The sequence below is a fragment of the Camarhynchus parvulus genome, chromosome 14, assembly GCF_901933205.1.
Source record: "Camarhynchus parvulus chromosome 14, STF_HiC, whole genome shotgun sequence".
In the NCBI taxonomy this organism is placed as follows: Eukaryota; Metazoa; Chordata; class Aves; order Passeriformes; family Thraupidae; genus Camarhynchus; species Camarhynchus parvulus.
Window position 1 is genome coordinate 5,760,564 of NC_044584.1, and position 26,410 is coordinate 5,786,973.

At 44.8% G+C, this 26,410-nt stretch overlaps 1 protein-coding gene across 2 annotated transcripts in view; it reads right to left on the reverse strand.

Moving 5' to 3' along the window:
• Positions 1-1,636: 1,636 nt before the first annotated feature.
• The window catches only part of EPN2 (epsin 2), a 41,873-nt gene continuing 17,099 nt past the window's right edge, over positions 1,637-26,410 (reverse strand). The window contains exons 2-9 of one of the 2 annotated variants that reach the window (XM_030957965.1): positions 24,081-24,854; positions 14,936-15,048; positions 13,053-13,145; positions 12,606-12,768; positions 9,888-10,061; positions 8,320-8,412; positions 7,262-7,477; positions 1,637-5,630 (exon numbers count right to left, since the gene is read on the reverse strand). In XM_030957965.1, the coding sequence (XP_030813825.1) occupies positions 5,311-5,630; positions 7,262-7,477; positions 8,320-8,412; positions 9,888-10,061; positions 12,606-12,768; positions 13,053-13,145; positions 14,936-15,048; positions 24,081-24,675 (1,767 nt within the window). In that variant the 5' untranslated portion in view covers positions 24,676-24,854 and the 3' untranslated portion in view covers positions 1,637-5,310. The remainder of the gene's footprint in view (positions 5,631-7,261; positions 7,478-8,319; positions 8,413-9,887; positions 10,062-12,605; positions 12,769-13,052; positions 13,146-14,935; positions 15,049-24,080; positions 24,855-26,410) is intronic. The other variant, XM_030957966.1, reaches the window with a different exon arrangement.

Genomic DNA, 26,410 nt, shown 5'->3' on the forward strand with positions numbered 1-26,410 from the left:
GGGAAGAAGGACACGAAGGTGTCTGATGATTTTCCATGGCAGGCATTACTCGAGGTGGTTCAGCTGCAGTGCTGTGGAGAATTCCAGGAGAGTTGGGGATGGATGGGTGGGATTGGGAGGGTTGAGGATGGGTTGGGAGGAGGGTTTGGGAGTTTTGAACATGAGGGGTTCACAAATCCCGCTGGTTCCCTGAAATGCAGCCTGCAGGGTGTTGCAGAGTGCCAAAGTCAGAGCATGAGATGGGCCCAGCCCTTTCCCCACAGCTCCATGAAAAGCAGCAGAAAGGGCAGAGCTGCACCCTCAGCCCAGCACAAAGAGGCAACACAAACCTCAGCAAAATCTTAAAGCAGTGTGGGCGAGGGGAAGCCAAAAGATAAATCCTTATCTTCCTCTGCAGAGCAGGCAAATCCTCCTCACTCCTCTGGAAAGGAAGAGGAAGAGGAAATGTGGGATGGGGGAGCAGCTCTGCAAGGTCAGCAGAAAGCTCAACCACGGGCACAGCTCTGCTCACCATGGGCTGGGGCAGCTCAGGCTCCCCTGGCTCACATTGCCAGCAGAACCCAGCAGAACCCATCAGAATTCACCAGAACCCAGCAGAACCCATCAGAATTCAGCAGAACCCAGCAGAATCCAGCTCCTCCAGAAGAGATCAGAGTCCCCACAGCTTCCAGCCTGAGCCATTCCCACATCTTCCACAGTGAGCAGATTTAGCTGAAAATGTGCAATTCCAAGAGGCGGGAGTAGAATCAGAGTCCCAGAATGGTTTGGACCTTAAAGCCCATCCTCTTCCAACCCCAACACCTTCCACATTCCCAGGTTGCTCCAGGCCCTGCCCAGCCTGGCCCTGGACACTCCCGGGGCTCCAGGGCAGCCCCAGCTCCTCCTGGGACACTGGAACATTCCTGGGGCAGCAGCTTCCCCCAGCTGAAACCAAAGCAGAGACTTTTCTCCCCAAAGCTGCCTTTCCCACAGTCACATCTCGAGCATTAATTAGTGACCATTGATTAGTGATCAGCCTGATTGACTGCAAATGAAGCAGGGCACCTGCAGGGGCCTGGAGAGGCAGCTCCTGCTGGCTCCTGCTAATGAAGTGCCCTCCAATTAAAGCAGCCGGGATTAGAGGCCTGGATCTCTTCCAGGCTGGAAGCAGCCTCGTGATCCATGCACAGAGCCCAAGCTGAGCTGCAAAAGTGGGAAGTGAGGAGTCCCCAGGTGCTGTCCCAGCTCCCCAGCCCTCCTTCCACAAGCACCTTCCCCACATTCCTGCCTGCACACAAATCCAGAGCCTCTAGCCAGGCACTGCTCCCTCCACGGGGCTGTTCCAGGGTTAAAAGAAGGAATTCAGTCACCTGCAACACAACAAATCTCCATTTTTATTGAGTCAGTAAGGTCTCAGCTGAGCCTGATTTCAGTGAGCCATAGAAACCCCTCCTCTCTCCCAGCCAGAGCAGCCTGTCCGGGAAAAGTCCTGGATGCATCCAAGGAATCCACAGCACCCTCAATCCTCCTGCCACAAACCTTCCATCAGCTCACCCCAAACCCATCAGCTTCCTGCAAACCTCCACCAAGCAGGGCCTGGGTGGGAATGGCAGAACAAACACCACGGAGAAGCTTGGAAAAAGCAACACAGCTGGAATAGAAGCAATACAATTTTAATTCTGACCAGTCACCTCCAAACCCCTTGTCTTTCCACTGTTCTGATGGCATCGTTTAAATATCACATCTGTGACATAGCTGGGGGGGAGAAAAAAAATGACACAAAGATACAGACATTATGATACAATAGTACAAATGATAAATTATTTATACAGTAAATAATGGCAATAGTCAGCACAAATCCAGAAAAAGCAGCTGGCTCCCGGGGTTATGAGCAGTTTGGGAAATATTGGAACACTTGGAGAGGAAGAAGAGTTGTGTGAGATTCTGCTGGGAAACGGAAATCTCTTTCTCCCCACCTGTGCATGTTCAGGCACAGAGCACACCTCGAAAGGGGCACAAGGGCAGCAAGAGCTGTCTTGGCTACAGGACTTCCCAAACACTGAAAACACCACAACCCACCAGGGCTTCCCTTCCCTGCCCCCTCCACAGAGCTGAGTTTCTCTAGAGCATGAAACTGAATAAATAACTGAGCTTATTTAGGGGAAATGATGCCAGGGAGTGTGTGTTAATTTATTTTTTTTAACAAGATGTTACACTTTTCTCTTTGGTCAATTTGACCAGTAAGGCTATTTTGGGCTACTAACATTTTAAAAATCAAAAAAGAACAAAAAAAGCACTTTGAATATTTGCAAAGTGAGAAAAAGAAGAGGGGAAAAAGGAGAAATGGGGCAGAGGGGATGCACAAACACCCTCCAGAAATGGGAGGGCCAGGAGGGAGGGAGGATTATCCTGAGAGCAGGAAAATCATCACAAAATGAGCTGGACCATTCAGGGCATCCCCAGCCAGGACAGTGACCCCCTCCTTGTCATCCCCTGGGGACACAGCCCAGCCCAGGAACATTTACCAAACCAGCTCCTTCTCCTGCTAAACTCAGCTCCTGCCAAAGCCCTGTGCCAGGCTGGGGTCTGGGCTTGGTTAGTCTCAGCCTAAAGATTGCCAGCACCAGAATTTGGGCTGTGGGATCCCCCTCCTTGGTGGATCTCCTCAGGGAGCCTCCTTGGGGTTTGTTGTGCCATAAATGTCTCTATTTCATATAAAAGGGATAAACTTCTGGGGGCAGTGACTTGGGAGGAAAAGCAACGATTTGCCATTCAACAGCTTCATTAAGCCAGGGCTCCCTCCCAGAGCAAATTTACAGTAACAGCTCCAACTGCAGGTTATTGCAGCACTTCAAATATTTCTTATCAACCTCATCTTGCCTCTAAAAAGCTCCCCAGGACGTGGCCAGGACTCTTGGCTGGACAGACAATGCCCCATCCCAATGCAGTTCAGGGGACAAAGGGACAAACCCTGAATGACCTCAATTCCAGGGCTGGTCAAATCCAACTGGGAAAACAACCCAGGAGGAATCTTGTCACAGATCAGCTGGAAAAAAAGCACTTTCCCCCCCATCTGCAAGAATCACACCCTTCCTGCTCTACACTTCTCAATAGCTTCAACAACAACAGAAAAAGTCTTTTGCTTTGCTCTGAAAGGCAACATGAATGGGGTTTGGTTTTGTTTTTAAAGACAGGCTGGGTGTGGACAGCAATCCTCTTCCCTCCTCTATAAAAACAAGGATTGGGAATGCTCCGTGCCAGTTCCAAAGGATCCCAGAGGATCCCACATCTGCACAGGAACATCTGAGCATTCCACCCACTGCCAGAGCTCCCCTGACCTGCACAGCTCCAGTCTGGGGCTGTCCCCCTAAATCTGATCATCCTTGAGCCTCCCCTTCCCACCAGGAGGTGGATCCCAGTCCTTCCATGGGATCCACTCCTTCCATGGGATCCACTCCTTCCATGGGATCCTCTCCTTCCATGGGATCCTCTCCTTCCAAGGGATCCAGCCCCTCTCCAGCCCCACAGGGAATTGTTCCACCTCAACACAACTCTGGCAAATTCTGTTTTCCCCCTCTTAAATTAAGGAAAGGCCACCAAGTCCGTTCAGAGGTGCCCTGCAGGCAGGAAAAATCCCTTTCCATGGATTTTTGTGAGAGGCTGGAGCTCAAGCAGAACCCCTGAGCGTGGTGAGGAGTCCAGACATGAAAATTCATTGAAAAGGGATAACTCAGCTCCCAGGGGAGGGCTGGCCACGGAAGCAGCCATCCAACAGAGTGCACCTTCCAACAGGAAAAATCAGGGGATAAAACCAAACAAGTTCTGTTTGTACATCAGGATTTTTAACAGCTCCACAAGTTTTACAAGGAAAATAAAACCAAACAGCCTCTCTTGGGATCTTCATCAAGGCTAAAAGTCTGTCCAGTCTGGGGATTGGGAAATGGGAACAAATCAAGGGAAAGGCGACTTTAGTGTTTTTTCTTTTTAATGTAGTCTTAAATCATGTTATGCTCAAATTCGAATTCATCTAAAAATAATTAGTCATGAGGATTTGTTTTTGATTTGCATTATGAATACTTCATTTAAAAGTAAATATTTTAGTGTTAATCTTCCCTTTTAAACTCTCTTTACAGAAACAAAGAGCGAAAACCATAAATAAGAGGGCATTAAAACCATAAAAATGACATTTGCCAATATCTTAATTTTTCAGCCAGACTTGATAAATCTATCAAAACCAGACAGTTAAATAAGAACCACATTATAAAAATTAGCAAAAAAAGGACTATTAGGTAACTCTGCAAACTCAAAATATGAAACTGTACTAAACAAAATATGTGCAAAAGTATACAAGAGTAACTGCATATAGCAAGGTTAAGCCTGAATTAGTTTTAAAGCTTGCCCCGGTGAAACTGAATTCAAAGTTGTCCCACTGTATCTCTTTTTTTTTATTTTTTTGCTTTTCTTTGTTTTTTCCATTTTTTTTTTCTTTCAACTCACATTGTAAGTCAAATAAAAACAAAATACACATGAAAAAACTTCCAAACGAAGCTGGTACTGGACAAGCACAGAGCAGGACACTCACTCAGCACGAGTGCAGCCACTCACAGAGAGTTCCAGGAGTCCTTAGAGTAGTGTAGGAATTCAACACTGCACACGACAGCACAACTCGAGCATGGTCTTGGGTGTTTTGTCTGGGGTTTTGTGTTATTTTCCTTTCGAGACAAGCTTGCTGTTGTCAGTCACACCTCAGAGATACCAAAGCAGTGCGAGTTTGCAATGTTTAATGCATAAAAACCAAGCCCCCCTGGGCCCTCCGGGTCGGTCTCTTCTAAGAGTAAGGACTATGGGTGAACCAACAGTCTAGAACTGTGTGTAGTTATGTGCAAAACATTCACTAGCACTCGGAATCTCAGGTCTATCTTACGGGCAGAGGAAGTGACAGATGCAGGGGAAGAGTAACTTCAGGAATCCAGCACGTGATCTGACATCTACAAAATAGCCAAGGGAGTTTTCCGGTGGCAGGTTCTCTCCCTAGAAAGTGTGTTTGAAATGATTAACAAAGTAACAAAAATGGGCAGAATCTAACTTTGGTGAAAAGTCTGAACATTTCACATGATGCTCAACAAGCCAAAGTAAGGTACCATCTGTAGCAAAGACTAGATTTAGATTAACTGGTAAGTAGAGACAACTCTTCAAAGATCATAACTGTAAACTGCAATTCTACTTCCAAGTCTCTCACACACCGTTCAGTCCACACAGGCCACGTTCGTTTCGCTGGAAAGACTTCAGCCTGGAAACACTAAGAAAAGAAAAGTTCCTTTAATTGGGTCTTTATAGGAGGAAAGGGTTAGTTGTATTTGCAGCCTGGGAGGCTGCTGGCGGCATTCCTGTACTGTGCAGAGCTTGGGGCATTGATCCTGCAATGCTCAGCCCCTGGCCCATGCGGATGGTGCCCATGGCCGGCAGCGGTGCCATGCCCACGGGCACGGGGGCCATGGAAGACAGAGGTATTGGCTCCATGCTCAGAGGGGGCACGGTGCTGAACGAGGGGCTGCTGCCCATCACGGGGCTCGCTCGCATCTGGTTCAGGGTCAGAGGCTGAGGCTGGTTCACCTGGAAGGGGTTGATTGGAGTCGCTGCCGTAGCGGCGCCTGCGGGGAGAGAAGGGACAGTGAGGCACTGCCATCAACAGCAGGGGCTGCAGTCATTTCTGCTGCCAAAGAACACTCCCTGTGTGCATCGCCATGCCCAAAACACCCCGTGGAGCATCTGATCCCCAGCAGAGCACACTGTGTTCCCTGGAAGCAGCCAGTGCCACCAACACCCCTTCACTGACCAAGAGCTCCAACCTCCGACAGCCCTGACTGGAGTTCCAAATCTGCTTCCCTGCAAAAGCCCTAACCACGACATCCACATCACTGATGTAATGTTTTATATGCTGCTTTGCAGCTCTCCGTGTTCCATTTACTGCAGAGAGTGAGTTCACATTAGATACTGGGAAGAAATCCTTCCCTGGCAGGGTGGGCAGGCCCTGGCACAGATTCCCAGAGCAGCTGTGGCTGCCCTGGATCCCTGGCAGTGCCCAAGGCCGGGTTGGACAGGGCTGGGAGCAGCCTGGGATAGTGAAAGCTGTCCCCACCATGGCAGGGATGGTTTTTAAGGTCCCTTCCAAACCATCCTGGGATCCTGTGATTTGTGTGCTCGCTGCAAGCTCCCAGCAGCCACCTCCATTTTCGTGTTTCTGGCACCGAGCTGGGACAAGAATTCCCAAAGTAAACAACTTGTTTCCGAATTGCAGCGGTGCTCGAAAAAGCAGAGCACAACTTTCCCAGCCTCTGAGGTTCCCTGGACTGCTGCCAGCCCTGCAAATTCCTTTTAGTGTACAAGCCCAGGATTATTTGGATGGCCCAGTGACCCCTCACAAACTTTTTGTAGTACCCGGGAAGGGCAGATACACAGATTTCCTCTCTCTCCCTGCTCACTGCCAAGGCTGCTCAGAATCACTGCTGTTTTTCCTACTCAGGGATTTTAATAAATTGACTTTTTCTTCCGTTGGAAGAGTGATGAAAATAAATACTGAAAGAGCATTTCCAAGTTTCACCTTAAGAACAACACAGGAAAACATCAGTGCAAATTCAGCTTTTAAAAAACACATCTGCCACATGTTTGGTGTCACCATTTCAGTCTGCTCCAAGCAAGGGCTCACTTCTAACAGGCCCAGCTTGCAGGAGAACTGCAACAGCCAATTTTTCTTCCAAAATACACTGAGAATGTGTTTTGAGATCAAAACTGGCTCACTGTGGCAGCCTAAGACAGACTAACCAGCAGCTCACTGAATTACTCAGTGAGTAATTCAGTCAGAGATCTCCTGTGCCTGCTGCAGCTCCAGGAAAAGGGCAACTCCAACCTTCTTGCACAGGAAACTCCTACCTGTTACCTTCCCACGGCAATCTTACCTGTTTGGACAAAATCCAGCTGAAGTTCAGCCATTTTTAACAACCCCAAACTTTCTAACACAGATAATTCCGAGTGAGGGGAGTTGCTGGAATGAAGCTCAGCTGCAGACCAAGAGCAGAGACTTTGTGTTTTCAGGGACTACCACTGTGCTGGGTGAGCCTCCCTGAGACCCTCCTGCTCTTGCTCATGATCTGTTGGCTGAAGTGACCAAGAAAACCAAGCCCAAACCACCCATCTTTAACCCCACCAGCACTGAGCTGGGCAGAATTCCCCTGCAGGACGGGAAAGCTCAAACAGAAACGTGAAGGAGTGTGCAGAAACCAACCTGGTGCCAAGAATGGGTTCAGAGAAGTAACAGGTTGTGGTGGCTTGGACACCAGAGAGTCCAGGTTCACCAGGGCAGCGTTGGGGCCCAGGAAGGACTCCGGGGTTTTCCGGGCCGTGCTCTGCTTGCCTGATGTCCCACTCGAGTGCTGGGACTCAAAGAGATCAGGACTCGTGGTGCCACTGTGCTGAGAGGGCAGAGTGGAACCTGATTCAGCTGCAACAAGACAAAGGGACAAACAGAACTCCTGGTTAATGCCCAGAGCCAGGCAGAGAGCAGCCTGAAGGGTGTGAGAGCAGAGATGCTTTATGCTAAGTTAGCGTTAGTCAGGGCTCAGTGTTTCAGGCTGTTACACCCTCTCAGCATGCAAGCAGGTCAATGTCCTTTAGCAGAGCATGAAGAAGCTACAGTCAGAGTTGCAGTGCTCTACTGCTGGAATTCCCACAGCTTTGCTGCTCCAGGTGGGACTCACAGGCTCCAAGGAACACATACTCCAAAGCCCTGGCTCGTGCCCTGGCCCTACACCACTGCTGTGCCTCCCTAGCTGGATTCCACCCAGGGCTGGCTCCTCAAAAAGCCCAGCTGTGCTTCAGGCAGAACCATCCTGAGAGCACTGGTACCACAGGACTGGCAGGGTCTGGCAGTTTTGATTTACTGACCATTGACCACAGAAAAAAATAAATTAGAGTATTCATAGAAGGCATTTTCTTATCTTCCTATTGGAATTTACACACTTGAGAGATTCAGTCAGCATGGTTCTGGTTGAGTCTCTGAGCATAAGCCCTGCTCCAAACATGTTGGACATTGGAAATTAGGAAGTGCAACAAATTTCTGGGTCAATGCAGCAAAAGGTCACACGGTGCAATTCCATGGAGTACAAAAGGCCCATTCCCCACGAGTTCATGCACAGGCCAAAATGGGAACAAGGAGCTTTTACTGCTGCATCATCACTTCCTTTCTGAAAACTGGTTTTTTTGTTCAATAAAATTTAAGAACAGAGACATTTGTTGCCATGACTGTCACCCAACCTGTCCACATGCTAAGAACTTGATTCGTACCTGGCTTTTTGGAAGTTCGAAGTGTGTCAAATTCAGAAAAATCATCTTTAACTGTACCATTCAAATTACTGAAGAGGTCAAAAGATGTACTTCCTGTTCAAAACAACAAGACAGCCCTGTCATTAACACATCTTCAGTTGCATCACACAGCTGATCCTCCTGGAAGCAATTGCTGACCCATTCCTGTTACCAAGAAGCCACCACAGGTTCCAGGGCAGCAGCTGGGAGTGCTCCTACTCTGAGCTGGGAGAAGGAGAATGTCACAGAATTGTCCTTTCTGACAGCATGGAACAACTAAATCAGAGCAGTTTGCTTTGGGATCAGTGTAGGGCACACCTGAGCATGCTGGGGTTTGTTGATTGAGTGTCTGCATTAGAGACAAGCAGATTTTGCTGTGGAAGGAGAGAACAGAAATGGATTTACAGCCTCTACTATCAAGTGTTAATCGGCCCTCAAGGAAAACAGCACCAGTGATGATTTCATTTCTGCTTCCCAAGTGGAAAGGAGGAGAAATGTCAGAGCAGAGGTTGTGGAGATGGCAAAGCCCCGTTAGCTGAAGCACCAGCACTCACCCAGAGCTTGCAATCAATGAAACATCACCATTTCCAAATGTGGACACACTCTTACCTCAGACCAGAGGCACAAAAACAACACCTAAGTGATCAGCAATCACACTCCTTTTAAGGTTTGTGTGGGTATTTTTAATTAGCTGAAATGTTTTCTTAGTTTACTTTTAACCTTCAGGACATTTCAAGCAAGAAGAGCACAAGATGACAAACCCCAAGAGAAGATGAAAATTGAATATAAAACCAATATTTATCAAGAACAAAGAGCCACCATAGCTAAAGGCTCATTTCACAATGCTCCAGTTTTTGCCCTTTGCCCAGGAAAAGCTGCTTAGAGAAGTTTTTGCAGCACTCAGATTCCTTTGTCTGTTGTATTCTGGGATGAATGATGAGCAGAAAATGCATTTTGGATGCTTTTAGCCAACGGTGCCAATATGAAAATGCCAGGTATTAACACTCCTCAAGGTTGTATTAGTTACAGAGCATGAAAATACAATTACAGCAGCACCTTCTGCACGTTTACCAGGGCTCAGGGAGGTTTCAGACCCTCAGTCTGAAGGAACAAACCTTCATTTGCACCTCTAAAAGTCTCCTCCGAGCTGCTCAACCTGTCAATCTGCATCTGCAGAGACATCCATCTGCAGAACTATTTATCATGATGAAAGGTGAAATTAGAGTATCATTCATTGCCAGAAATTAAGTCCTTGTCTAATTAAAGATAAAACCCAAGAGCAGCAGCAGTCCCAAGTGCTCAGCAGGCAGCCACAAATACCAGGAGGAGACACAGAAGGGACAGAGCAGGAAGCAGCACCTCGAATTCAGAGCTCTAAGTCTGAATAATTACATTTAAATTTCTTTTTCCTGCTGGTTATTACAAGTCCCTTTTATTTTGAAGACCAATTCTGCCAATTGTCCAGCTTCTTTGAACCACACAATGCAAGAAAACCACTTGGACTTCTCATTACTCAAATAAGATGGATATGGGATGAGAATATTGCTCACCAGAAGTAGAGAGAGGTTTGTTTGCAGGTGCTGATCCCCAAGGATCCACAGAAGATTTTGCTGCAGTAGAAGATGGCTGAGCAGGAGCCCAAGGGTCCACATTTTTGGCCAGAGGCTGAGCTGTGGATCCTGCTGGTGCTGCCCAAGGGTCAACAGAAGCAGCTGGTTTGGCACCTGCAAGAAGAATCAGCAGAAGAGAAGTCAGTGCAGCTTCCCTTGGAAAGCTTTCCTGGGTGACTGACCCCTCCCAAGAGCCTTTCCTTGGAGACTGACCCCTTTCACGAGCCTTTCCTCTTCCCAATTAACACTGAGCATTAATGGGAGCAGCTGCTCAGCACCAGCCACTCCCAGCATTTGTCACACTCTGACCAACAACAAGCACCAGGAAATTCTGGGCAAGGCAGAGGAATAAACAACTCTGCTCTCTGAACCTGGATACAAATACCTGCAGTTCCAACAAGAAAATAAACTTGCCTTTGTTGCTGACATTGCCAGCACAAGTGACAGTCCCTGGCTGGAGGTGACCTAAATCACAGGATGTATTTATGAGCTCAGGGGAAAGTGAGTTTATAAAAAGCCCAAAGGTAAAAGGTGGGAGATACACAACATTAACCCTTGGACAAAGGAAGCTGTAAGATTCAGAGAGAATGTTCTCCAAGTCTTTTAACCCCACTGCTATTTTATAAAAATACAATCTGCTCCCCTGAGCCAGCTGTGCTTTTTTATTCCCATTTCTAAGCACTCCTGACACACATCTAAGCTGCCCACTGACATCCCTTTATTATTTTTAACCCAATGTCAGTATGCTCAGGGTTCTCATTTTTACTGGAAGATGCTGACAACTCTTCATTCCTACAAATTCAAACACCAAAGGTTTGATTCCCAAATGAGGATTTTATAACCCAAGAGAGCAGGACAGAATCACCCACATGCAACAACTCTGACCTTCAATATCCTGCAGGTTTCAAATTACGACTGAAAATTATTTTAGCTTTTAAAACTCCATTCAACCCCCCCTGGCATCCCAATATCCCTGTAAATCAGGAATGCTGCACACAGTGGCACAAATTCCAGCTGGAATTTTGGGGTTTGTTTCATCAGCAGGCACGTGGTCACTACAGCTCCAGAGCAGGAAATGCCAAAACTCTCCAAGGAAGCCCCATTATTCCCACACCAGTACTCCCATTTCCTTTATCTGTCCCCAGTGCTGAGTTAGGAGCAGTGCCACACTAATGACAGCATTTCCCATCACCAGCAGCTTCCCAAAATGTCCTTTCTTCCCTAAAAGGAGCACTCAAAAGGAGAGCACTCGGGAAAATCCCTTCCTGGAGCTTCCATCAGCTCCACTGGAACAGCACAGCACTGGCAGGATTTGGGAAATGCAGATTCATGAGTCATTTTTTTACCAGCAAATTCATAAACTGGCATGTTGGAGACTATTCCTGGGAGAATCCAGCAGGCTGGAAGCAGGGATTGTGCTGTGGTGAAAGAAAGCTGGGAAGCACTGAGGAGATGCTACAGCTGGAACTGGTACAAGGAAAATCCTGTCACAGGGTGACACATCAGGCTGGAGATTTGAGGAAAGTGGATTTTGGTTGCTTATAGCTATGGAAAAATAAACTGAATGGCCTCAGGGCCCAAAATCTGGGCTTCTTCTCATTTCCTATCACCAAAAAGAAGCAGGTGACACTTGGAATGATGACCTGGCAGTTGGCCCAGGAGCTTTGTAGGTGCCTTTAATGCCATCATGAGCAGGGGAAAAGTCCCCAGACAAGGCATTTCATCATTAAACTTCCAATTTTTCATTAGGAATCTGATGGTGGTGTGTGGATCGCAAATGTCCTGGAAGCATTTTAGAGCAGAGGTTGTAGAATCACCAGCCTGAAGCAGAACTGACAGAACAAAGCTGTCAATCTTCATGGAAAGGCTTCATCAAGATTTGCACAGAAACTCCCTGCCCTTTAAAAAAGTCAAAAATTCCAACAAATAGATCCAGCTCTTGTTCCAAGTGTAACACTGTGAGAAACCATCCACTTTCTTATCAAAGGAGTAACTCCTTGGACAGGCTGGGGCTGACCCAGACATCAGCCCACCACACAGGCAGGAACACACACACAAAAAAAAACAAAATACCACACAAAAATTTGGCTTAATTGCTCTTTAAAATGTGAAACACTGCACCTTTCCCTTCAGAAATATTCCATGGATTTAGCATTGAACTCCTATGGAACACTAAGTATTTTAAATGGCAATCTGAATTTTTTTGTCTGCTATAAAAATCTTTATTTAAGTAATTTAATCCTTTTGGTTCTGACCATACACAAACACATTACAATTCTCTAGGAGCAACTAAGGACATGATAATTCAGACTGATGGCTTTCCTAAGCTTGCCTAAATATCAGATTAAATTCTGGGAATAGTCTAAACCCATGGCACTGGACACAACCAGCAGGGAGACACAAGTTGGACAAGTTGGTTTTGCTGTAAAGACAACAGAAGTGCCACTCTCCTCTTCCTTAGGATTCAAACTGCACACACAGAAACCCAGCTGCTTAAAAAAAAATCAGCTGCCATTGGTGTCTGCTTGGAAATGAGGAATTTAGTGAAATGAATGAAAATGGACTCATACACGAGCACAACACTGAGGAACTTTGAAATGCCCAAGGTTAAAAAGCAAAACCTTTGAAATCCCAGTGCTCCTGGCAGTTTGCTCTTACCAAATGATTGCCAGGGGTCGGAGGCAGGGGCTGCAGCTGTGGATCCTCCCCAGGGATCCGTCTGGTTGGCAGCAGCAGCAGCAGGAGGTCCCCAGGGCTCGCTTTTGGCTGGGGCCGGTGCCGAGGAGGGCAGTGCATCCATCAGGTCCAACAGGGTGGTGTGCTGAGGGCAGGAAGAAGCTGAGCTTTACTTAAGAGCCTTGCCAGGCTGAAGTACAAACCCACGAGAGTGAAGAAGCAATTATTATTATTATTATCATTATTATTATTTTTCCTTTTACACGCCTGCATTGACTAGCTCCAAATTTAACCCACACGGAAGCAGCTTTAAGCAACACAACAAAGCAAACCCAAAAGCACAAAAGAGCTCAGCATTAAGCTAAGTTTGTGTTACTGTATTTCAGCTTTTGGCAGCAAAACCGGGAATTTCTTAGGCCAAGGCACTACCTCCTTCTTTTTGGGAATTTTAATTGTGTCTCTGCGACTCTCCTCCAGAGCCATCTGTAATCTCAGATCGTCCCCGCGTCTGAGGCGCTCCTCCTGCAAAGGAAACCAACACTGGTGATACCGAGCACGAGCCTGCTCTGAGCTGCTGCTGCTCCCTGCAGGGCTCCAGCCCTGCCCCTGTGCTCCACAGGCTCAATTTCCACACAGCACACACCAGGCACAGGAGTTCTCCTGGGGTTCGTCCCTTGGGAGCGCCCCGACCCTGCTGTGGTCATTGCTGCTTGGGATTTACCCTGGTGCTGTTCCATTCTTTCCAAAATTCTGTTAGAAACACCACAGAACTTCAAGTGAACAAGCCATTTTTAAATTGGCATCATGGTTTTTCAGCATTCAGATCACCACTGAGGGTTGTAGGGAGCTAAACTGGAATTTCTCTCGCTTTTTTTCACTTCCCTCCACGATGCACCAAGGGAATGGAGTCTTGCCAAGTCCAGGTGTAATTTGAAGGTTTAAACATCTGTAACTACAATGTTTATGCCACATTCAACTCCTTTAAATATCTCTGCTTGCATCATGTCTCTCAGAAGTTGACTAATCCCCAGCTTGTCATTTCTGAAGCTACTTCAAATGCTTAGGTTCTGATTTATATTTTAGTTCCCTTTATTGCTCAATAATGACAAAGTTTACTGGGTGACAGTTTCCCCTTCCAAGCACTCATGCTTAACATACAGCTGTAAACTAAATTGTTACAGGAATCCTCTAAAATATTACAGGCACTCAGCATGGCTGACCTGAATTTTCACTCAGAGCTGACATTTGACTTTGTTATGTATCAAAATGCAGTGGTTTTATCTAAATTTATTCCAAATTCAGAATGAAGCTGCTGAGAATTAGCAGAGTAACATAACTCAGGTGATAGATCAGGAGTCAATTTCTTTAAAGCAATTTTTTAATATACTCTGGTACTTTGTGTCAGGTCACCCTCCTGTTCCAGAAACTCCCACCAAACGAACAGACTGTTCCAAATTCCACTGGAATCAGAATTCACTGACATTAATGAAGATTTCAGGACCAGTCATGCTTTCAGCTCTTCCTAACTGAAAACATCTTCAGTAATGTGATGATTAACATCCTCCCACACAATGTCTTCTCTCAAAGTGACTGTCATCTTCCACTAGTCTCAACAGCTCGGAGGCTGGAGTTACTTTAAAAAAGAGATTTTAAGAATAATAATAATAAAAAAGAAACCAACCTACACACGAGATTCTACCTGGAGCAAAGCCAAGCTGCCATAAATAAAGTAAGATAAAATAAATGAAATAAAATGAAATGAGATAAAATAAAATAGAAATAAAATAAGATAAAATAAAAGAAAAATAAAAGAAAAATAAAAGAGAAAAGAAATAAATAAAATAAAAATAAAATAAAAAATAAAGTAAGATAAAATAAAATACAGTAAAAATAAAATAATAAAAAAGAATATGATAAAATAAAAATAAAAAATAAAATAAAATAACACAAAATAAGAGAAAGTAAAATAAAATTTTTAAAAATTAAAATGAAAATAAAACAAGATAAAATGGAATAAATAAAATTTAAATTAATAAAATAAAATAGAAAATAAAATAAGATAAAAAATTAAATTAAATTAAAATAAGATAAAAGAAAATAAGGTTAAATAAAAGAAAATAATAAAAAATAAAATAAAATCAACAAAATGAAGTAAAATAATATAAAATAAAATAAAATTTAAAAAATAAAATTAAATTAAATTTTAAAAAATAACATAAAAATAAGATAAAATCGAATCCAACCAACCAAACCAGGTTGCACTGGGAACTCTCCAAGCACGGACACTTTGGAAAACCTACACGGGCACCGACCTGCTCCGCCACCTCCCGGCTCATGGCCAGCGCCAGCTGCAGCTGCAGCTCCTCCTCGCCGCTGGTCTGGGGCCGCGCCTGCTCCAGCTCCGAGGACACCCGCGGGGATGTCGCTGTTGGGAGACAAAAGCCAAAACCCAGCACGTTCAGCAGAGCAAACTGCAGAGATGGGGCACAGCACCCTGCAGGAGATGGGGCACAGCACATTCAGGCCAGCACCCTGCAGGAGATGGGGCACAGCACCCTGCAGGAGATGGGGCACAGCACCCTGCAGGAGATGGGGCACAGCACGTTCAGCCCAGCACCCTGCAGGAGATGGGGCACAGCACCCTGCAGGAGATGGGGCACAGCACCCTGCAGGAGATGGGGCACAGCACGTTCAGCCCAGCACCCTGCAGGAGATGGGGCACAGCACCCTGCAGGAGATGGGGCACAGCACGTTCAGCCCAGCAAACTGCAGGAGATGGGGGCAGGCTCAGCTCCTGCACCCCGTGTTTGGTGTCAAAGCTCGCCCAGGGTGAAGAGGTGAAGCTTCTGCCAAAGGTGAGGAGATCATTTAGCTCTGCACGGCAGTTCAGCTGCTTTAAGGGAAAAATATTCCTGGAAAATCAAAGGTTTTTTATAAGAAGTACCCCCAGCTCATGCTGGAGTGTATCAGAGCTCCTGACTTAAAAATTCATTGTTGAAGGAAACATTTGTGAGTATTTCTTCCATCTTTCAGTGTCAGTAAGGATCTGCTGGGAGTGGGCCAATATCAGGGTAAAACTGGATACCACCCACTTTTCTGTAAAATAATACAGTCTTAATGGGAAGATAAAGAACTATTCTTAACTGCTGAGCAGGCTTGGGGATAAACAAACCAGCTATTCAGACTCCAAGTTTACACAAATGCAGGATCATTCTCTGCTAAAGAAGAGTTGGGGAAGTGGGTTGGGGGTCTTGGTTGGTTTCTGGGATTGGCTGGAGTTTTTTGGGGGTATCTCTTCCCCTCTTCTTCAAGGAACAATCAACCTTGACAGCTAAAAGATGCAATTTCTCAACACACAAACCATCTTTTAGGGCTGTTTTCACTCCAGGAGCATGTGAAATTCCCAGCCTACACCACTAGCAGGTTTAGCACTATACGGTAATTAAACAATTTTGTGCTCACTCTCTCTCAGACAATTCCTTAGCATCCAAATCATTCACACAGAAATTTTACCTCGCTTTGGCAAGGAAGTTTGTATTTAGTGGCTGGACTGATGATTAGTTTGGCAAAACATATACTGACATTTAATACATTTAATTGAATGTTTCAAACTAGTGTGTCAAGCTCCAAGAAATCAAGTTTCTTCCTACCAGGTCAGCTGGGCATGTGAAAATGAGATTGCCAAATTCGGTTTGAAAACCACTTTTCCATCACTACTTTAATCCTCCAAACATTTCCCAGTCTTGTCTCTCTCTCCTGAAGTTTCAGGCCAAAATGACATCACAAAACAAGTGGAACTTTCTCATCCAGCAGGCAAGAAGGAAGAGGAGTCTCCATAAACAAGGAATGACCTTTCCTCCTTCCCACCCCACCCCGAGGTGCCCTCCCACTCCATCTGCTTCTAAAGACAAACTAATTTATCACCCACAATGATTCTTCCACCTTGTGCTGATCCTGAAGCTCTCAAGCCAACCTTACTTCAATTAAGATGCTACTCATAGCTCAATTCTATTACTCTTTCACACTTTCTCATATAAAATAATTAAATTTAGCCTGGTTGATGAGTACTTGCTGCTCCAACAGTCACTGCCAGGCTCTCCAGTATATTACATTAAAAATATGATGATTAAAGCATGTGATAATTCCCAGCCACTCACCTAATACAGGTGATAAATTAGCACTAATTCTAATCATTCTAATCCAAAATGGATGATTTTAAACCAGGATGGAGGTGGAAACACTTCCCTTTGGAGCCCAGAGAATGTTTTCTATTTATCTTCGCCAGAAGAAGATGGAGCAGTTTATGGTTGTTAAATACCTCAGAGAGAGAAAAAACTATTTCAGACAAAGGGGCAAGAATTCATGGTAGAAACTGGCCATGAATGGATCTGAGATGCAGATGGAGAAGAGCAGTTTTGCAGCAGGGATTAGAGGAGGAAAGAGTCCTAACTGGTTTAAAAACAGAGCCTGGGACACATGGGACAGCAGCAGAGTCACCTGAGAACAGATGGCACCTGGAGCAGGAGCAGGGAGGAACCTTCTGCTCTGCTGGGCTTGGAACTGTGGGGGCAAATGGGATTTCCTGCATTTCCTGCATCCCAGCTTTTCCAGCTCTGCTCACATCCCTGTGTTCCACAACAACCAAGAGCCTGATGGCAGAGTGACATCAAAATTAAAATGATGCAAAATGGGTTTGATTCCATTGCTCTTCCTCCCATTTCCACACAAAGGATTGCTGACCTCACTGCCCAGTGCATTCCTGCCTGGAAAAGCTGTTAAAAGCAGGGATTGCATCCCACTCCAAGCCTTTTTCTGGCTCTGCACTCCCAGCCAGGCATGGGAAGGGCTGGCTTGGCTTTGGCAGGGAGCTCCATGAGCTCCCAGAGATCCCAAGAGCAGCAGCTCTGGAATTCCCACACGGATACCAGGGGCTCACACACACATAGGTCATTCCTTCCCACTTCTAGGCTTTCCAGCAATTCATTCTACTTGCTCTCATTAACTCTAAAAGGTATTTCCAGTTCCTTTTTACTTAAAGTAAAAGGGGAAAACATCCATTTGAAGTTCTTCCTTGGGCCTCAATAAAAAAACAAACTATAGCAATGTTGCTGTTTTCCATGTAAGTGTTATAAAACCATCCACATTAAAGAGCTGCCAGCGCTTTTCTTTTTTGAAAAGGATTAAGGGAAATTCAAAACACCATTCTTGGGAGTAACCTGACAAGTTTTACCTAAGATTCCTGTCGATATGGGCCTCATCCTGCAGTAAGGTCAGAATTCCCAGGATCCAGCAGAAAGGTGACAGCCCTAGGAGCAGGATGGTGGCACACAAAGCATCCCTGATCCCCAGCACACGACAGCTAACTCAGATGTTTATGTAAGATGGGACTCAATGGATCAATTCTGACCTGCTAAACCCTGCTCTGCTGGGAATTTGGGGATCCCAGTCCCTCCAGGAGCAAATCTGTGGGATCTGGTCCTGCAGGGAGCACAGGGCTGGCTGCTCAAGGAAATCATCTGGAGGCTCAGTTAATCACTAAAGCAGGATTCTGCTGCACCATCTGGGCCTGGCCAGGCTGGGACAGCTCCCAGACACAGCTATTGATAATTTCCTATATTTTGGCTCTATTAAAAGGCCTCTGTAGCTGGTTATAGATCTGGCTTAGTTAAAGTGAAATACAGGACACAGAGAGCAGAGCCTGCATTAATAATAAAACTCAGACTGTATTTTCATTCAGGATCCTGTGCTTGGTTTTTTGGGGCTGTTTTTGTTATTTCTGGGTTTTTTCTTTAGTGTCAGGCTTTCTAATTTGCAGGTGGAATTCTCAAGACCAGAATTCATCTCTCAGAATGAAAAGCTGTTTCCTCACATACTCACTGAACCTACAAAGGCGGGCAAAACCAAAAGTGACTTCAAAAATTGAAATAATATCAAGGTAAGAACCCAGAAACCAACAGCAATTCACTTGGGAAGCAGGCAGAGATCCCATCTGTCAGTCTGCCAGCGAACAACCACTCAAATAAAATGGGATAATTTAAAAAAGGCAAATGATGGAAAGGCAAGTACAAGCTGTTTAATCTAGAAGGAATTGTGTAATCCACCTTTCCCTTGGGACTGAAGGAATCTTTCAGGTGCAAGAAGAGAGTTGATAACACTGATGAATGTGACAAGGCGGAGCTGCTCAGCCCTCCTGCAGGATTTTGATTGCACTGAGCAGACTGAGAGCTGCTGAAATTCATTTAACACTCAACAAATCCTTCAGGTTTGTTTTGTTGGGAGCATTTTCCTCTCAGGTGACGCCAACCCCCATGTGAATGGACACAGTTGGATAATTCAGTGTCACTACAAAGTCTGGATGCACCAGTGGCACCTCCCACCTTCACTCTCAGCACCAGAAAAATAAATGTATGATGAGAGGATTTAATCAAGCTGTCAAATGACATCTGACAGGAGTCTGCCACATTCCTTCAACACCTCAGACTGCAGGAATTCTCCACGCTGTTCAGCCAGATTCATTGCTGGGTGATATTCCCTATATTCCCTGACTAAGATGGAAGGGCAGGGATGTGCTCCAACCTGCAAAGATGCAGAACAGATTATTAAAGAAATAATTATTAAATAAAAAGCAAACCCTTTAAAAACAGGAGTGTTCTGAATGGAACAGGGTGTCCAGAGAAGCTGTGGCTGCCACATCCCTGGAATGTTCAAGGCTGGAGCAACCTGGGATAGTGGAAAGTGTCCCATAGCAGGGGGCTGGGACAAGACAAGCTTCAAGGTCCCTTCCAACCCAAACCATTCTGGATTTCATAAATTTCCTATTGTGTCAAACCCAAACCAGCAATTCCTCTGAATTATTTTCTACTCCAAGCAAAAGGGGAGACAAAACAGAAACAGATGAGTGAACACAAACTTGCTGAGGCTTCACAAAACTGGTTTTAAATAACGGGTCAACTTAACGTGAATAATCACTGCAAATATTAAACTCATTCATTCAGCTACAGCAAATTGCTCCCAGAATTTTTCTAGGTTCAGGTTAAAGACTTGGCATTTCCCAAGATCCATAAAAGCCCTTCCCAGTGCGTCTTTCAGCATCTCCTCTCTCCAGCAGGCTCTGAGCACAGTGAGCTGAGCCCACCTCTGGCAGTGCTGCTGAAATCAGGTCACACCCAGCTGTGTGTGTCAGAGTTTGTGTCACTGAAATCAGAGTTTGTGTCACTGAAATCAGAGTTTGTGTCACTGAAATCAGAGTTTGTGACACTGAAATCAGGGCCTGTGTCACTGAAATCAGAATATGTGACACGGAAATCAGAATTTGTGACATTGAAATCAAGGCCTGTGTTACTGAAATCAGGGTCTGTGTCACTGAAATCAGAGTTTGTGACACTGAAATCAGGGCATCCATCCATGCCATGGACCCCACCCCATTATCCCATCCCATCTTCCTATCCCCTCCTGGAGCACAGGAGAAAGGGAAGGATGTGGGCACAACCCAAAACAACACCTGCACACCCCAGCTTGGGTCTAACAGGATTGGATCTCTTAAAAAGCACGGCCTCAGTAAACTTGGTTTCAGAACACCACCAGCAGCATCCCAGCTGAGGCTTAAGAGGTCTAAATTAAGAACATCCTACTTTTCCCTGTGCAGCCATAAATCCAGAATCCTATTTAAGTGGTCACTGGCAGCTGGAGATGAAACAAGGCCAGGAACAAGAGGCTGAAGTTTTTGAAACTGGGTGACAAATGTCAGGCAAAAACCCAATTATTTAGACCCAGAGGCAGATTAGGAGTGAGGGACTATTGCTCCAAAAGATTTTTAATATCTGCTTTACATCCCCTTCCTCTCCCCAGTAAGTTTGGTTTCAGCACTGCACAAGAATATTTCCTTAAGGTGAAATAAAACCTGATCTGATGCAACTCTACAGAACTGGCACATTTTCCAAAATAAATAAAAATTATACATTTTGTCATGGAATATTTAACAGCTCCTAATCTGAGCATTAATTGTCCCTGGTTTAAAGCTGGAAAATAAAACCAATTGCTCCCAGTATGTCAGAAATTGCTGACAAGATGGAGGTTGGGAGGAGCTTTATTTCTGCTTTTTGCTTTTGAGTATCTCTCATGGCTTCCATTTTCAGGCTGTGAGACTGGGTAGGAAAAAACCCCACAAATACTTTTACAATTCACATGCCATAATGTGCTCCCTGGAATTATCCAAGCACAGAGATCTTCAGGGCCAACAAAGTCATTAAGGCAAAGCTTTGGGGGAAAGGATTTTATTAAAAACCATCAAGTTGCACCATTTCATTTTGCACAGTTTCTGAAGGATTTTTAGAGATGAAATGAAAATATTCACAAGAAAACAGGGAAAAATACCCTTATTTGCCTGCAGCAGGGAGGGATGATTAGATATCAATCAAGAGATCCTTTTCCATCTTGAATTCTCTCTCACTACACAGGGTATCAATACTGCTTTTATTTTGTCACAAAGGATGAATCTGGGATACAAAAACCAGCAATTCTTTAAGAAAATCCCTTGTGGGCAATATCCAGCAAAAATCCAATTGTCCCCATGCAAACCTGCCCAGGCTGGGAAGCTGGAGAAGAGGAGGAGTTTGAGCAGAGCTCAGAGCTGGCTGTGCAGAGCAGCTGATTCAACATTCCCCAAAAAACTGATCCCAAAAGGCTTCACTGATTTAACCAAAACTGCACTTTTAGTCCCTGAAAGGAGAGGACAGAGCTCCCTCACATCCACCCCAGTATCCACTGGGAGTTACTGGTGGGCTGTCCTGCAGGAACCACCAAACTCTGAGCTCTTGTTTCTGCAAGAAAGCACTAAAAATGAGATTTTATAACCCAACATCCACTGAGGGATGAAACATTTCCTGGGGTGGTGCTGCCAAAAGGGCTCTGCCACTCTCCCAAACTTTATTTCTATTTGCCTGCTAAGCAGTGCTGGGCATTCAGCAAAGAGGGTGGCTGGACATTCTGAAGAGGCAAATCTCTTGCTGTAGATGGCAAATCTAAAAGTCTCTGATCTCTTCTTCAAAGGCTCAGAGGAATGAAAGAGAATTCTGCCAGAATATACAGAGCAGCAACAGCATCTTAGGGATGTTCTAAGGGGAGTATTTCCCAGGAGTGCAGCAGAACTTCATTCCTTTAACAGATTTTTTTCTGAATCCAGATTTTCAGCACAAAAGAAGGGTATTAATAAAAAAGATATATAATTTAAATAGATATGTAATTAATTTTTATTATTTATATTTATAGATTTAATTTTTTTTTAAGAACACAGGATGGATACAATCTCTTTCACTTTAAATAATGAAAAGCATCTTTTCCATCAAATTTAGCAGGCACAGGAATAACCCTACATTTATGTAACAGATTAAATGTCTGGATTTTAATGAAACTCCTTCCTCGTTTCCTGGGATAAAGCTCTTCCCCGTTTCCCAATATCAGAGGGACTTAGCACAGCTGCTCTGGAAGGTGCTGGTTTGCTTTGCTCCATTCAATTAAACCAGACAAAAACCACATTTAAAACTCTAAATAGACAACCTGAGAGCCACCTGCATTTCTGCTGATCCACAGTGAAAAAAGTCCAGGAGAGCTGGAACCGAAGGGGGAGGAGAAAAATCCCTGAGATTTCTAAAGCTTCTTAGGGGGTGAGGAAGAAAAAAAAAAAGCTTACGGAATCTTTCCCTCCAAAGCAATCCTGCCACAGGACACACACAGGGAGGAGGGAGCAGGAAATCCACCCTTGGAGTAGAGAGGAACAGCCAAACTCCTTCTCCCATCCAAATTCCTAAAGCAGCCCAGGAACAATTGAGGAACACGCCCTGCACTGCTCAGCCCTGCTGGAGGAATCCTTTGGAGCCTCTGGGAGCATTTAGGATTCCAAACAATAGTTCCAGGCATTAATTAAAGTTGGGACTGGTGGAGCAATAATTCTGTGAAACCCAAGGTGTGCTCAGCAAATTCAGTCACTTATTTTAGCCCACCAGCCCAAGTTAAAAATCAGTATTTCAAGCTACTTCTAAATTAAGAATTTTTGTTGTAGTCAACAATAATCTATAGATTTGAAAAGGAAAAATGTTGTTATTTTTGAGGTAACAAAATAGGAGTTTTTCTTTAAAAATTCACAGTGCTCAAGCATGGTTATTATATAAAAACTATACAAGTATAAAAAATTATTATTACAGAAAAATTAAGATGTTTGTTATCCTAATGCTAATTAAAAGCCAAGATCAAAAATTCTCAGAGCTGGAAACCTTCACTCACATTTTTTGTACCCTCTATGCTAAAAAAAATTCCTTTTGGAAATAATTTTTTCTGCTTGTCTCCCGAGCTTTAAACAGAGATTTTCTCCATCCTGGTTTGATTTTCTGCTATCTCCTCCTGCAAATGTCAGCAGGGCTGACCCCACTCATGGATTTATGATTAAAGAAGCACTTTGGGACCCAGGACATGACAAACTTCAGATTCTTAAAGCTGGTGCTCAATGGTTCCTGCACCCTGGCTCAGTCACAGCCCTCCACACTCTCTAAACATTCATTTAAAGAAAAGATTTCCCTTCAGAATTAGACCACAACCACTGACATTCCAGCCAAAGCAGCTTTCATCAGATCATTACTTACATTAAGGAGGATTTAGTGCCAGATCAGGCCTCCTCCTGACATGACAGGGAGTCCCACCAAGCAGTGGTGGAAAGAATTTGCTCTTCCCACATCACTGTATTCATTTTTTAAGAATGAAGTATAGTATTTAGTATTTAGGACAGACACTCACACACCAAATACTGAGAATTTAAATATTTAAATACAGATTTAAAGCACTCCTCCTCCAAGAACTGCAGAGTAAGCAATAAAGGAAATTTAAACAGCAGCATTGTTGCCAAAACACAAAAGGAGCAACATAAAGTAGCAAAATTATTCAGGAAATATTTTGTATTTCTTATTTATTCTTAATCCAAGAATAAATAAGGTTGGACAGGGTTTGGAGCAACATGGGATAGTGGAAGGTGTCCCTGAGCACGGCAGGGGGGTGGAATGAGATCAGCTTAAAATTCCCTCCCAACCCAAACCATCCTATGATTTCATCCTGAACATCCTCAAGCACTCCTTTTAAAACCAGAAACAGACAGAAAATGCCCTTCACACCCTCCCCATCACAGCAAACACTGGAACACGTTCACACGAGCAGCCTGGCACTGCTACCTTTGGAACTGCCAGTAAACAAGGGCTTTTAAAATCGATTTCCATCACTGCACACGTCCTCTCCAAAGCAAATATTTACCCAGGCATCTGCAGAGACATCAACAGCACGGAGCAGATCCACAGGGATCCCAGATCCCCTGGCAGGCAGCATTTCACCCTCCCACAGGCACCACTCACTCACTCCCACCCCCAAGAGCAGCAGCCCTCCGAAGAAAGGGATTTGGGATGAGTTTGCTGCACTTACAGCCATGGTAGGATGCTGGGGATCCTCCAGACTTCCCATACTCCTGCTCTGAGTAGCTGGTGGACAGGTTGGGCTGGCTGGAGCCTCGGCCAAAGGTGATCTGGTTGCTGCCCACCCCAGTGGCCACCTGAGCCATCCTTTCTTTGGTCTTCAGGGCTTGGGCCCTCTCTGTCTTGAGGCGCTCGTCGTCCTTCAGAAGGGACACCAGCTGCTTGGACTTCTCCCTCACGTTGATGCCCTGGTCTTTCCCATCTCGATCGATGTACTGAAAATCTTTCAACGTCTGGATAGCAAAAATATTCTCTTTACACTGCTGGGCCACCCTCTCAGAGCCAGTTTTAATCAGGTAATCTAAGAGAGTGAGGGCCTTGTAGACGTGTCGCCAGTTCTTGCCGTGGTCATTCAGTCGTTTCCAGATCATGCTCATAATTTCAGAGAAGGCCACAACATTGTAGGTCAGATCTGCTATTTCAGTCATCAAGGAACTGGAAGGACCCCAGGGGTCATTCGAGGTCGCTTCCCGAACTTTTATTTCGGCCTCTGAGTAATTGTTCACAATGTTCTTCATCTGCCGTCGGATAGACGAAGTCGTCATTTTTATTTCCCTTTTTCCCAAGACAGATTCCACAACACAAACAGCAAAGGGCTAAATTTGCTCTTCCAGGAACGTTTCTGAACAGCAAAGGCTCCGTAGCAGTGGCGTGCTTGTGACACGTTCCACTACAATCATTTCCTCTCCTCAAGACAATGACATGAGAAAATGAAAATCATGACCTGAGTGAGGAAAGAAAACAAAGCAGGTTAGTTGGGTCTGATTGTTCTGCACAGCCAGTAAGCCACAAACACTTGGGAGAAATTTTCCTAGATTAATTTTTTCCTCCTCAAATTTCTTCTGATTTTGAAAACAACTTGTTCTTCTCACGAGTCACATTAAACACTGAAGATTAAAAACCTGAAGTGCTGAGCAAAACAAAAGCATGAAGACAATCACGCTGATACAAAGGCAAGATCTGAAAAGCAAACCAGAAACAAAGTCCAACCTGGAGACTTAATTTCCAATGTAAAGCCTACCTAGAACTTTAAATTACAGAGCTGAGATGAAACCACATGAGGAATTCTATGTTCAGCAGCCCTCTAACAGCAGGAATCTGCACCCAGACAGAACAAGCAAATTTCCAAAAAATCAACCAAGCCATTTCTGAAACCTTGGGTGAGTTTAAAGCCCTTTCAGTCTCAGGACAGAGATCCTGTGGCCCAACACACTCCAACTCAAGGTGACCTTTCATGATAAGGAGATTAGAAGGAATTTTTTTGTTCCCAAATGCATTTACTTTGTTCATTTGACAACACTCAGCAGATCCACACTTTCTGCTCTGTCTTTCACTCAGCACCAAAGAATTTTTAATTCTATGAGAATGGAACTGTAAAGCCAAAATGACTGGCAAGAAAAGGCAAGGACAAGCTGTGGAGCTGGAAAGCTGTGTCAGTTCTTTAGTTAAGGTCACTGTTTCAAGTAAACAGAGGCCTATTAAGCTTTGGAATAAATTACTTGAGCAAACTGGCAGATTGGCCATTCCATGAACACAGAGCAGCCCTGAGAGCACAAACACTGAGCAGGGACTCTGAACTGAGCTGGCCACGTTCACAGAGATGCCCATCCAGATGTCCTTTAATGTTCCTCCAAACACTCCAAGAACCAACCTCACCCCTCACAGAGACACTGGAGACAAGGAGAGCACAGATTTCAAACCTGACATTGTTATCATTCTTCAAATTACTACAGTGCCATTTCCATGCACAGATTAAACTCCCATTTCTTGGGATACACACAGTTCTTCTCCCTGTGCATTTCACCTGCCACTTTATCCCTCAGCAGGTCTGAATCTTTCATCATTCCTTTCAATTCAAGATTACATTCAAATTTGACTAATTTGCTTCAATTTAGCCATCTTTTTATTCCAGACCAATCTGCTAAAGGGAATATTTACAAGAGCACTGATCTCTGGCAGGACACTTGGCTGGGAAGAGCCCTTCCCTGTGAGAACCAACATTTACTCCTAACCCCATTTCCTGCCCTTTAACCTACTGCAAATCTATGAAAAACATTCTTGCTTTATGAAAGTTTTATTTCTTTCAAGGCCAGGGATGAGAGGCCCCCCCAAAATCTTTTTACAAGTACACTACGGGAGCAAGTGCCTCCTCACCTGTGTGTATCTCCCCAGTCAAAGACAAGTTTCTTACTTTACAACTTCACAGGCTTTTGGAAAAATCATTTTAATACTTCACATGTAAAAGTCTCTGAAGAATTAACCACCATCACAACACAACTG